The 14,132-nt window shown below is 41.9% G+C and overlaps 1 protein-coding gene across 8 annotated transcripts in view; it reads right to left on the reverse strand.

Moving 5' to 3' along the window:
* scel (sciellin) overlaps positions 1-14,132 on the reverse strand; it is a 108,254-nt gene that overhangs the window by 62,657 nt on the left and 31,465 nt on the right. For 7 of the 8 annotated variants that reach the window (XM_078545954.1, XM_078545955.1, XM_078545956.1 and 4 more), the window contains exons 3-5: positions 9,163-9,256; positions 7,192-7,263; positions 5,771-5,836 (exon numbers count right to left, since the gene is read on the reverse strand). In XM_078545954.1, coding sequence (XP_078402080.1) covers positions 5,771-5,836; positions 7,192-7,263; positions 9,163-9,256 — 232 coding nt within the window. The remainder of the gene's footprint in view (positions 1-5,770; positions 5,837-7,191; positions 7,264-9,162; positions 9,257-14,132) is intronic. The other variant, XM_078545959.1, reaches the window with a different exon arrangement.

Genomic DNA, 14,132 nt, shown 5'->3' on the forward strand with positions numbered 1-14,132 from the left:
AAACATCCTAACATAGAAAGTGGAGAAGGCCATCAAGCGTGTTTCAGCATTCAATATCATGTCTGCAACCTAACTCCATTTAGTCACCTTTTCGCCATATCCCTTAAGAACTTTGGCTCTTAAACATGATTCATTGGCCTTTTTTGATCCAAGGGATCAAGAAAGAAATGGTCCACACCATGTCCCAGGCAGGATTCCAAGGTAGACTCCAGTTTTACTAGTTAATGGGCTGGTTTACCTACTTTCACTGAGCTGGGCATACCAGTCTGCCAGCACATTGCCAGGCCGGAATGAGGATACTCCAGCTTGGAATTCCCATGCTCCCAGCCTTACCTTCTCTGGTACAAATGTTCTTGTTTGGAACAGGCAAAGGGTCTGTCTCAAACAAGGCCCCACAAAAGCAGGCAGGAAAGATCAGGGGATCTAGAATATTTGGATCTGATCTTATTTCTGCCATTCCAGCATATCCCAGCTGTGCTTTGCCTTGCTTACCAAAATTTCCAGACACTCTATTCTTTAACTATTCAACTATAGTCACTTCCTTTGGATTAGAGTTACAATGACAAGCCATTTTTATGTATTTATGGGAGCTTGTGGCTTGAGGAACAAGGTAGATATTTATACATTTTTTAAATCTAGCAAAGGAAAAAAATAAAGTTCCCTTCCTTCAAATATAGTTATCTCCAAATATTCCAAAGTGGGACATGATAGTCACAGCTATCTAAACATTCAGCTACCTGAGCCCTATTCTAACCTGAATGAAAGCAGTTTAATCCAGTGTCATTCACGACGAAGTGCTCTAATCCAAAGATGTTCATGTTAAAAATTTTGCAGGGTTTTATGTTTCACATTCATTCAATTAATTTTAAGATTATTGATTACTCCTGTTAGGTATCCTTTGAACAGAAGTAAATTGTCTGAACCAGGACAAAATCAACAAGCAAATGTCATTTGAAGGCATGGCTTAAATCTGGTCATTTCTATTCAATATTTAGAAAGAAGGAAATTTGATCTATAAGCAATCATCCAATGAAATTAAGCTGATTCAAGGTGATCGGGCAAGCCAGAATCATTTCAGGAATTCATGTGCATCAATGCCACTCAGGCGGAGGTCGGCCAGAGACTGTACTGGTACCACCAGCATTTCTACCTGTCCAGGAACTCTTCAGATCCGAATCGGCTGAGAACAACTTTGTTACGGCCACCATTAATTACCCAAGTGCTGCTGCTGATAAAGAGAACAGTTCTGCCTTAAAATGTGTTTTTTTAAAAATCCACGGTTACCTTTGATGGGATGAATCTGGCCTTTTGTTAAAATATCAATAACGCAACACTTAAAAAAGTGGGTTTTTTTTTGTGTAACGGTCCTTTCCATCGAAAATATCACTAAACCCGAAATGAAGAAAAAGTCTCAACACTATTTCTATGATAGTCGTTTCACCGGGCTGGATTGTGCAGCTGCAAATCGGGCAGGTGTGAACGGAAAGATACAGCGTGATAGCATCGGGTTGGCAATTCGGCATCACCATGCCCGTCTCAGCTATTACAGAAGGCGAGCGGGCATCAAAATCAGGGGCCCCACCCGCCATTGTGAAATAACCAATTAACAAGCGATCGAGCTTGTTAAAGAGTCAGTTGTTGGGCAATTTTTCATTGCCCACTCCAATATACGGGCATCGGACGGGAAAAAAATTTGGGAGTCTTTTACGGCGGGTATGAGGAGGGCAGAAGAAAAGGCCTACCAACGGGACAACGGCTGCATGTGGCAGCAGATTATACTGGTGAAGGTGACACTGTCTGTATGTTTTTGGACTTCCAGTTGTGAATCTTTTTGAGCCTGCCATAAGAAAAAAAAGAGAGAGACGGAGAGAACATGGGGCCTTTAAATTTGTCACTGTGACAGGCTTCCTGTTCACGGCATAACCCCTGGCATCCCGGGCTAGACTCCCAGTTGGCATCCCCTTCGCACCGCTAACTGTCCGCCCTCTCACCAGGTAGCCGCTAATTGGCCATCTGACACTTGGGGCAGAATTTTCTCCCTGTTGGGTGGGCCAACTGGGAGCGGGCACGGAGCCGATCACCGCCCACGATCGGCTGCCCACGATCGGCTGCACACCGCCATTTGACGTGGGTGGGCCAATTTGACATGCACCCGGTGGCGCTCAGTGATACCTGTGCGGGCGGGTGTAGGAGGAGGGAGGGTCGGGGCCTGTGCTCTTGTGCGCACGAAAGAGCGCAGAAATCTCCCTGAGGCACGGAGCTCCCTCAGGGAGATGGAGTTCAGTTTTAATGATTGAAAAAAAAGGAAAGATTAAAATTATTCAGACATGTCCCAGCTCACGTGATAGTGTCACATGAGCTGGGACATGTTTACGAATTGTCAGAAATTTTTTTATTTATTTAATAAAACCTTCATGAAGCTCATCCCGCCCGTGGGTGAGGTTCCATGAAAAATGTGAAGCCCACTTGGGTTCTTCGCTTGCCTGCCAACCTTAAGGCTGGACCGGCAGCCCTGTCAATTAGTTTAATTGGTGTATTAATGGCCTTAACAGGCCTTTTGACAGTTCGGCGAGCGCGCAGCTGCCTCCGACACATGCCCGCCGAATGGAAAATCGGAATGACGCGCGGTGATGTCGGGACACACACCCAACGTCACCGTGCATCATTTTACCCATCGGCACGCCGAACAGAAAATTCTGCTCTTGATTCACTGAGCTGAGATGGCGGGGTCAGGAGCGAGTGGACCGCTCACTTACCGTTCAGCCTCCCTCACCCCGCCAGAAACTGTAAACTGCAGCCACTGTATCCAAATACTAGGAAGGAAAATGCTCTGATGGCAAAATAAATGATCAGGGTGGAAAGAAGCCAAGTAAAACAGAAACAGGAATTCCCCAGCTTTGATCCTTGTGTGCTGAATTCATCGATGGTGGATGTACATACGTTCCAATTAACCATAGTACCTGAGATGTGGGAATTGGGGAAGTTAAAGCCACACCATAATTATTAACCAGACTCACAGTTTAACCCCAGCGATCCCGTTCACACAAATGGAATGTGAACGGAGTTGAACTCTTTCCACGTTGATTATCTTCACATTAGAAAGCTGAAACATTTTTTAAAACAGAACACCGTTGCAAATCTATTGGGTACTGAGCACTGGAAAATCTTCATTTATTCCCCAGCTATTTAGTGCTCTCCAATAATTTCCTGTTCCAATGTCTTTTCCTGGAAATTGAGTTCTAATCATCACCAAGTGCATAATGCACAAATCAGCGTATGTACACCTAACTCAGCCTGCACACAAAATCATTGGGCGCCATTCACTGAATCTTTAGAACTATATGACTTTGTTCAACCATACTATATCTTTGGATCATTCTTCACACTTCTTTCTTACAATTGATTTTTGGTATTGAAGAAGAATTCAACCCTGTTTTAACTATCTTTCAAAGCAACTCTGATCTGCATGAGAACCCCTTATTTAATGAAAAAATTCCCACGCTTTGGCTTAATTAAGGTTCCTGCTCGAAGGAAAAAACTGTTACAAGATTCAGCACAAGCATAAAAATGACGATACCCAGCGTCAGACGTTTATTTTCACATCTTAAGTGACCCAAGCAGCATTTTACAAATATGAATCTGCAGTCGCTCATGGAAATAACCTCCAGTGAGACCTTCAAAGAGCAGCATGATATCTTCCTCAACAGCCATTATAACATCTTGTGCAGCTCAGACTGCCAACTTTGATACAAATGGCGGGGAGACAGTGGCACAGTGGTAATGTTACTGGGATAGTAATACAGAGGACTAGGCTAATGCTCTGTTGGGTTCAGACCCACCATGACAGCTGGTGAAATTCAAGTAAAATGAATTAAAGCCTGAAATTGAAAGCTAGTTTCAGCAACGGTGCCGTGAAGCCATCATCAATTGTGGTAAAAACCCACCTGCTTCACTAATGTCCTTTAGGGCAGGAAATGTGCCATCCTCACCTGGTCTGGCCTACATGTGATTCCAGGCCCACAGCAACGTGGTTGACTCTTAACTGCCCTCTGAAATGGCCGAGCAAGCCACTCTAGTTCTAGGGCAATTAGGGATGGGCAGCAAATGCTGGCCTTGCCAGTGATGCCCACATCCCATGAAAGAATGAAAAAAAAATGACAATATCCAGGTGGCTTATGCCTGTATCTGTGAGTTTCAGAAAACTCCTCAATCTCGTAACAATTCCCTTTTAAGTCAGCCTTTGAAGGTTAGAAAAGCTTGCTGTTCAACACGTTATTACCAGCTGTGCTCTTTTCCTTATTTTGTCAAACTTGTCATTCCAGATTTTGCTTTAATATCGTGGTTTTCCATTAAAACCACACCCTGCTCACCACTCCCAGTAAATTTCCAAATCTCATATTTGCTTAAGAAACCGTCAGCATTCCTCAAATGCCCTGCTTGTCTTCCTTCTTATAAAATAAAATAAATTCTTATTTAAAAAAATAAATCCCCCTTCAAAATTCCACGAAAAGTTCCCTAAATGCTGGTGACACTAAGGTCAGGCAATATGTGTGGGGAGAGCAGACAAGTTAACATTTGAAATGTACACCTTCCTCAATGCAGTGAAAGGAACTTTTTTTTTTATAAACATGGTTTTTAATCAATTTGTTCACAGAATTCAGTGAAGTTTTTATGGAAAGATTCCGATCTTGAAATGTTAATGTGTCCATTTTCCCCACAGGTGCTGCCTGGCCTTCCCCCCCAAAACCTATTTACATTAATAATTCAGTTCAACTAGTCCTGAACCCCAGATTTCTTTCTCTATAGCTTAATTTCAAATTGGGCACGTTACATGATAGTTAATTATTGACAAAGAGATTGCATTTACCAAGCTGTTTATACAGAATTGCTTATAAGCCTGGTCTTGAGATCACTATGTAGTTGATATATCTGCTGACAAAACAAAATTTCCAAATTATTGTCTTCTGTTCCTCTCTACGACACACTGGAATTGATAGTATGATTGCTGTCAACTTGGAATTCAACTTTCCAGGCTCACATTTAGACTTTCAGTGCAAAGACAGATCTTTTTATTCCACCTCGCTGGACTAGCCACAAATGAAAGGGTAATGTCAAAACATAGCCTTTGTCAATTATGTCATGCTGTCTGTCAGAATGTATATCCAACGCTGTTAAACAAGAATGAACATCGTCACTGTTACTCACATCTGGGAAGATTTCCTGTGTTGTGCGCAGCAAAATTCGCAGACACAGACCTTTCTAAATGTCCTAACGTAGCAAAATTGCTCACTTCTAATGAAAGGAAGGTAAGATATTCTAGGCCACAGACTTCTCATTACATCAGTATTAATGTTATTCTACCTTTGCCCAGCAGGAGTCATGATTCCAGTAGGGAAGGTTGGATTAATTCCATTTATCAATGTGGGAATGACAGGTTTTGGAACTCCGTGTGGGAACCTGTGGAAACTCTTTCAACCTGAGAAAGTGAGTTCATGAGACAATAGCCCTTCTAAGCTGAAGTCTTTGATCGTCATTTACATTGGCGAACCACCCTAACAGAACAACTCGTTTGTTTTTTTTAAAAACACAGCAATATGTATGATACTAGGGCCAGGATTGTATGGCCCCGCCACAGCGTGTCTCCCCCCCTCCCCCGATGGACGCGGCAAGCCATTTAAATCTCCATTCAGTTCGGCGGGGCCATAATATCCCACCGAGCGGGAGGGGCCGTAAAAATCCTGACCTGGGAAAACGTTCAATAAAGTCCTACCGTTTTCGTCCATCTATGGTGTCGGATTTTGTTGTTGATCTCAGGTTGCTAGTGTTACTCAGATCCCTGAATAAACAAGATGAAAGCCAGGCTCAGAAAACATTAAGAGAAACACGATTCAACTAATGTGCTGTGCACACCAACTAGCAAAGCAAGAAAAGGGTCTGCTGAAAAAGAACACAGAATTTTAAAGAGCATAATCAGACTAACGAATTAAGAGACACAGCTATTCATTTTGGCTTCACTATGGGATCAGTGCCTTTCATGAGGGACACAGGCGTTGTAACTTTTGTAAATTTGTATGCTATTGGGACCATGCTGTTAAACCGAAGATAGGAAGAAAAGGCAAAGAATTAAAGCTATTTTCATTAAATGAACATTTCCTTCTGCACTTGCTGAAATTGATTCAAGACATGCGTTTGACAGCAAGGAGAAGAAAAGCAAACAGTAACTTTAAATAAAAGTATCTACATTTCATAGTCTGTCTTCTCGCCTTCCCTTTAAGGAGTGGGCAAGTCAGAACTCCACGCTTGCACACTCACGTGGATACATGAAGCTCAGCTTCTCCGTGGGCCAGAGATATTTTTATTGATAAAAGCGCTGATGACTCTCAGGTCTTTTCACCGATGATGAGTTTTAAAATGACTCATCAATTAATAATAAATTAATTATTCAAAAGCAGGTTTTAAACGCGAAGCATTCAAAGTAACGATGATGCAAAGCAAAAACAACCCTCTGTCTTTGAGGTGGTCAGACTTATGTCAATGGAATAAGCAGTGCTACATTACACTTTTGAGATTGTTGTGCAAAATTCTTTAGCTTTGCTAAAGATGCAGGACACAAATAGTGTTGGAGTGATACTGTTAAATGATGATTGAGATGTAATAATATTTTTTTCAATCGTTCATGGGGTGCGGGCTTCGCTGGTTGGGCCAGCGTTTATTGCCCATCCCTAATTGCCCTAGCTCCCCTGCATTTCTGATATTTGCAGATCCAACAATATTTCAATATTTCATAACTCGCCCTCATAGATAGTGCCAAGTTCATGCTCCAATAACATACAGCTCCTTTAAACATGCACCAAGGTCAGTTTTTTTAAAGCATTTTCTACCAGGTGTTAGGTACACGTAGAAGCAAATGTGCAGCAACCTAGTCTAATGCTTACATTAGTCAAGTCAGGGGTCACATGAAGCCGTTTCTGATTAGCTTTCATAAAGGACAAAATTGAGATTGAGAGAAAAAGACAAAGAATAACAAAATAAAAAATACGAAAGCAGTTTACAAAAACCTGGAGAGTTATAAGGATTCCCACACATGAAGCAGGTACAAGTGTAGAACCAGTGAGCCATTCACAGAAAATAAGCGGCAATTTTCTGTGTGAAATTTCTGATGAAAAATTTCAAGCAGCAGAACATTTCTACCTGTTCAGGCTTTCGTCAGGTTTAACTTGGTTTAGTGCAGATTTGCCATAGTTAACATCAGCTGCCATATGTCTGTTAACAAAGAACATAGTTTTTTTTATTGAATATGCATGTATAAACACCTCAGAATAAAAGTTGCCCCTTAATTTTGAAGCATAGCTTTAGAGGGGGAGGGGTGAGGGGATGAAGTTTGCTACAGGGTGGTCAGTCATCAAATGGCAGATTGTTTTTAAAGCTTTAGCAATGGATAAGTGGAAGTTCCATTGGAGGTCAGAGATGATTGTGAATATGTCAATCATCATAGTGAAGGAACTGACAGAGGTTAAAAAAAATTGTTGATTAGACTTGTGAGAGACATGAAAGGATTGTATGGTCAAGGATTAAGTAAAACAAAATTTTCACTGCCCCATACTAGGGTGTGGCAGAAATCAACATCCAGCAATATTGCCCTGAGGGAGAAATGGACGTTGTAAATACTGATTGCGGGAAATCAGAATGGAATTGGTAAATGTAGAGTGGAATCTTCAGCAAAAAGGTGAATAGGATGATGATTTGAGGAGGTCATTGACATGGTAAAGAAACAAAATGGGAGATATGATGGGGGTCTGAGGGACTGAGTTGATGGAGGAAGATCAGAAGCCCAGGTGGAGCGATTTGAAAATACAACTATTTTAGAAGAGCGATATTCAGTGGTATATGTAGATGATGACACCAAATGTCCATAAATCCTAGATGCGTGAGTATCTTCAGTATAGTAAAAACTGCTGCACAAACATTGGCCTGTTGCTGAAGTCCATTTATGCACAGGTCGAAAATAATTTGGTTGCCACATGTCTGATCTTATATCAATTAACCAAATCGTCAACTTTGTAGCCTAAGGGAGAACAAAATAATTTATTGAGCTGAATTCTTACCCTCTAAATGTGATTGGCAGCCACACTGATCAATTTATTTACCAAACCCTCCAACTCTGGCTTCTTATGCGTCTCCCATTCCCTTAGATCCACAACTGCTGGCTGTGTGTGCCTTCACCTGTCCTTGCCTTCAACCATCTCTGTTACCTAATCTCCATTATACCGGTGAAATACTTTCCAGCCCTACACCATCAGGACTTCTAGCTCTGGATTACTGCTTGATCCCACCACCTGAGCTCCATCATTATTCATGGACCTATCAGCCATGTGTTCTGAAATACCCCAATCAGTTTTACCTCTGCTATCTATCTCCCTGCTTTCAAATGCTTCCTATAACCCTGTCTCTTTGAGTCTGCTAATCCTTCTTGTACCCAACCCACAAGGAAAAAACAGTAAAAACTGAAAAATAGGGATACTGGTCTGAATTGGTCTTGTATATCTTAAAATGGAACACCAGTAAAACTGGGAAATAAGAGTACTGATCCAAACTGTTTTTTCCTTCTGGAAAAATTCTTCAGCTTCTTTCTCAACCCTCAACCTGCCCTTGTAAATCTCTTCCTGTAAAGTATATGAAAATGAGTTGAGTCGCCAAACCCAGGTTTGCTGCTGTGGGGTGATATCGGAGTAAAGGCCAGACCACTCATCAGGAGGAGTGCTAGAAAACTGGACTGAGAGTCACCGTGACATGTGCTGACAGGTGCCTGCCAACGGCTGGCTCATCAGTAGCATTGATAGATGCTAGCGAACTGACTTGTGAGCTGCTCCCCACTTCCTTTCAACCTCCAGTCCTCTTGGCCAGAGCTGGTGCAGGGACTAAGGAGACATCCTGAGGAATCCCTTCCCCACAAAAAAAGTTTATGCCAAAAAAAAAAACGGCATACACAGCTTTTTTATTTTTTTGTTCTTATAAATACATAATTTCCTATTCATTTAATCAATCAATATATTTTATTAAAGCTCATTTCAAGCAGAATAATGAATTGAAAGTGGCACATGTTGAAGCATTGGTCCCGTTTACTTTTTAACCATAGTTTCAAGGATGTGGTTCAACACTTACTGAGATTCCTCTGGTTTACTTTTAATCCAGTCGCCATCGTTTAATAAGCGAGTCCTCTTCTTTGCTTCCCGAATGACCTGATCCCTGTCTTCATCTGAAATTGAAGTTTTACACTCTGTCAATAGTTATGGTTAAAGAGACAAAACAGATGAAAGCAAAGGTCTATCATCAGAAAGTAACAAGGTAGGTAAAAGAAAAAGCCATTAAACTATCAGGTTCATCCCATTTAGATCCTCTTTTACACCAACCACTTTTATTTCTATTCTTTTCCTATTCTGCATTTTGCAATCCCTCCACTCTAATAGGAACATTCAAACAGGAGCAGCCTGCTCTGACATTCAGTAAGATACGAATCAACCAGGATCTAAACTCCATCTATCCGCTTTAGTTCTGTAACCTTTAATACGCTCGCCTAGCAGAGATCTGTCAATCTCATTTTTGAAATTTTCAATTGGCCTAGCCTCAACAGCTTTTTGGAGGAGAGAGCTCCCGATTCTAGAGCAGTCACTACTCTTTGTATGAAGAAGGGCTTTCTGACATCACCCTTGAATGGTTTTAGCTGCTATTTTGAGGTTTATGCCCTCTTGTTCAGAGCTCTCCCACCAATGGAAATAATTCTCTCCATGCATCCTTTAATATCAAATACTTTAATATTTTTAACCATTTCAATTGGATCACCCTTTAATCTTGTATTTTCAAGAGAGTAGTCTATGTAATCCGTCATCATAATTTTAACCCATTTAGCACCTGTAACATTCTGGCAAATCTGCACTGCACCCCCTCCAAAGATAATATACCCTTGCTGAGGTGCGGTACCCAGAACTGAAAGCACTACTCCAAATGGGGTCTAACCAGAGCTCTGTACAGCTATACCATAACTTATAAACCTTTGTATAGCAGTCCACATTCCAATAGCCCCTTTAGCTCTACTAGATAAGGACTCTGTACGATTTGGTTTCTACTGTTTCACTTGAGTCACTCGGATAGATTTTCCCCTCTGGGCACTCGTCCGGCAGACTGTGCTTGCGAGAAGGCAGCTACACATACCTTTACCTTCCCCAATGGCCCAGGGAACCCCAGGTTTTACATCGAGATATAAGGCTTTCAAGATTGCCTCTTCCTAGTAGCCAAGAGCATGTCCATTTCTTTTCCTGGAGGACTTAGAATAAATTATTTTATCTTCCTTTGGCCTGCATGAGGATGCCAGCAGACAGCCACTGTTTGCAAAGGAGCCAGAGTGAATGATAATATATACTTGGCCTCTCAAACTAATACTTTGGTTTGAGCAGTTTTGCCATAAGAGAGCAATGGCAGACATGTCATCAACAGCTCCTTCTGGAATAAATGGCCCCACTTCCAGGGTTCTCATTATTTTTGTAGCTTTTATGAGCTGTTTTTGTTCTGCCATGACTCTCCAAGTGTGCTGCACTGGTTCAGTTTAACTGTGTGCTTGTAATGAGGCAAGCACATTGCTTTTCACCTAGTTGCAATGAGATATAAACAGCCAAACGAGGATGGCATATTCAACGGAGAGCAAACAGCTATGTAACTGGCTACTGTTGGCAATTTTGGCTTTGCAATGAAAGCCCTCCCCTCATGATTTCCAGAAAAAACGCTCTGTTGTATTTGATGGAATTAGATTTTCCAGCTCGTAATCAGAAAAAAAATTTCATTTAGAATTCGCATGCTTAAAAAGGACATAACAAATGAGATAAGTTATCCTGAGGAACGCTGAAATGCCCCGAGTGGAAAAACTCAAAAAGCAGCACAATATCAAAACTCATATGAAACCCCAGTGTGAATTACTGTTGACTGAACATATCCGGTTGTGGCGTGAAGTGATGTGTCTATCCTAAAAGTTCAATCACAAGGCCTGCCCTGAAAGGCCCAGTCAACAAGCCTATTGGAAGAATTATAATCAGAACAGAGTTTAAATGGGGAGGTAAATTTTGTAGGCCACATTGCCCTACCCCTACCCGATTTCCCAAGTTGTCGTCTTGGTGTCCCAGAAGCACTGATTCATAAAATCTACCCACAGTACTTGTGCTCCAAATTACATGTTTAGCTTTTAGCTATAGAGTACAAGTGTCAGATTCACCTATCATGTTGCACACCTGTCTAAAGTAAGTCAATTGATTTTTTTCAATTGCGTATTATTAATACAAATATAATTTCTGATCAAAAGAGTCATTAAAGAGGTCCAACCCTTGGGGTGTTTTCACTTTGAACATGGGTGCCATTTGGTCAAATCTTGAGAGAGCAGGAATTAAAAAGGTGGTCTATGAGAATCACTTCTTCCATACTTTTGAAAATGAATTGCTCTGAAATTAAAATAAACATTCCTGCCAGTGATTATGGAAGGTGACATTTTAGTTTATCCAATAATAATCCATCTTTCTGCTACTGTTGCTAATACAAACATCAGATACACCTTATGAGTCTTGATGACTTTATCCTAACAGTGTAAGTCCCAGGTACTAAAATAAATAGGGCTGGGTTTCCAATGAGTCGGGATTGTTGTAAAATGCCTGTAAACAATAGCAACATGCTATCACTTTAAGGGAAGTGTGCCATGTGATCCAGCTTCAGTTTCACTTCAGCCTGGAGTAGAACAGACACACAGCCCTGCTGCTAATGTCTTCAAGCTTTATATCCATTATATATGTACACATGTGCCTGTTCTTAATAAATAAACCCACAGTGTGTTTGCACAATTCATTATGCACAGGCTGAACACATCACAATTTACAGTAGAAGAGCTAAAGGATCCCCAAAAGAAATGGACTACTTTGGAAGACCAGTTCAGAATCAGGTTAAACTTCCATATTCATCGACTAGAGTTCATATCATTTCCACAATAGCCTACAGAATCCATAGGCCACTTCATCAGCAGATGCAGAGAAAAGGGAACGTGCTGTGATTTTTCAGATGCAGAACTAGCAGACAGAATTGTTGAGTTGGTGATCGCATCCACTCCCATGGAAGCATCTCAGCAAGATCTGCTAGACAAGCCCAAAAAGGACAGCATTGAAGAGCTATTCGAGGAGGGGCACAGGTATGAAGCGGTCCTCGCAGGTCAGCAGAGCTTACAGGTCCTAAGTACACCCCCAATTGTTGATGTACTTAATAAAAGGCGCAAACCTGGCAAGGCATGTGGAAGATGTGGCCTTCTGCATGCAGCAAGGAAATTCCTAGCTTTCCATCAGAGCTGCAAAGCATGTGGCCGAAAGGGGCATTGGAGGTGGCAGTGCACTAGAACAAAGGTTGATGCAGCTACAAAGAGCCGCGCAGTGATCCACACAGACCATATACAATGGGTGCCTTCAAGCAGTAAGGATGACCATCGGTATCCTGTCAGAAACATATAGGTGAGGTGATTGACAAACCAGAAAATAACGATGATGTGCATGACAAGCTGAAGAGCAGTGAACACATGTTTCACACTATCAATTTTGAAGAAAACATAGATACCATCACACCAAGATTAAGGTCAGAATTTTCTCCCCGCTGGGGGGGTAGAAGTTTAAGAGTGGATGTGTGGAGGCGTGCCTCCAAATCGGCGCCCCCAGTTGGGGGCGCGCTGCCATTTTATGTGGATTGGCCAATTAAGGCCTGCCCAGCGTGACGTCCGCACAGAAGCGTTATGCGCTCTCCGTGCTGGCGGGGTGGGGGGGGGGATTTCCTGAGCTGAGGCTGCGCTCTTTCGCGCATGCACACAAAAGAGCACACTCATCTCCCTGAGGCTAAGTGCTGCCTCAGGGTGATCGGCTCTACAGTAAAAAATGTGAAAAATAGAAAAAAAAAAATTTCATAGACATGTCCCCTCATGTGACACTGTCACATGAGTTGGGACATGTCCATCACTTTTAAATACTGTTTAATTACATCTTTTAAAACCTACATGAAACCTCATCCTTCTCGTGGATGAGGCTTCATGCTTTTTCTAATGCCCGCCAGGGCTCCTGGCCTGACCACCAATCTTAAGGTTGGACGGGCAGGTCCATTAATACTTTAATAACTCTGTCAATGGCCTCAATTGGCCATTGACAGGTCAGCAGTTGGACAGCTGATTTTGCTGAGCCCCCACCTACCTGAAAATTTAAATGGAGCGGGGTGAAGTCGGGAATTCCACCCAGCATCATTCCACGTCATTTTATGCGTCGGCGAGTGGGCCCTGTCCCCCGCTCGCCGACTGAGAAATCCTGGCTTAAAAATTCCTGGCCTAAGGAAGTTGGTAACTATTCTTTATTGCCCAAGATTGGCACAGGGGCAAGTGCCAACATATTATCTCTGTGAATTCTAAAAACATATATTCACAGACATGGAGGACTGTGGTGAAACCTGCTGCTGTGAAACTTTTGACTTACAACAGTTTACTAATTCCATGTGAAAGTTCCATAGTCCTGGAATGCAAGTGTAATTAATCCTCCTTGGTGCCGCAGAATTTCTACATCATGGAGGCTAAAAGTTGGCAAGTGCAAGTCTACCAGCATGCCTCGGCCTCATAAAAATGACAATCCACAGAATTAGTCAGACCTCATATGGCAGATCAAACTGAGAAACTACTTCTATCACCTCAATTCACGACCGAACATCAAAATATCCAGAATGTTTCGACAAAATTGGCAGTTACAAGGAAGCTGCAACATTACACTTACAGGAGAATGCAAGTCTGTCCATTGATTCACTGTGTAACTGTAGCATCCACTTACAAAACAAATTGAAGGTCGAACTACACAAAATGGGGAAAGACAGAATCACTAGAAGAGTGTAAGAGTGCACAGACTGGTGTAGCTCAATTATGTGTGTCATAAAGAAGGACGGATCATTGAGACTATGCCTCAATCCACAATATTTAAACGCAGCTTTGAAACGTTGTCCTTACAAAATACCCACATTAGAAGAGTTAAATCCGAGATTTTCAGGTGCAAAATTGTTCTCAAAACTTAATGGCAAATATGGCTACTGGT

Source organism: Cetorhinus maximus, chromosome 7, assembly GCF_964194155.1.
Source record: "Cetorhinus maximus chromosome 7, sCetMax3.hap1.1, whole genome shotgun sequence".
Classification (NCBI taxonomy): Eukaryota; Metazoa; Chordata; class Chondrichthyes; order Lamniformes; family Cetorhinidae; genus Cetorhinus; species Cetorhinus maximus.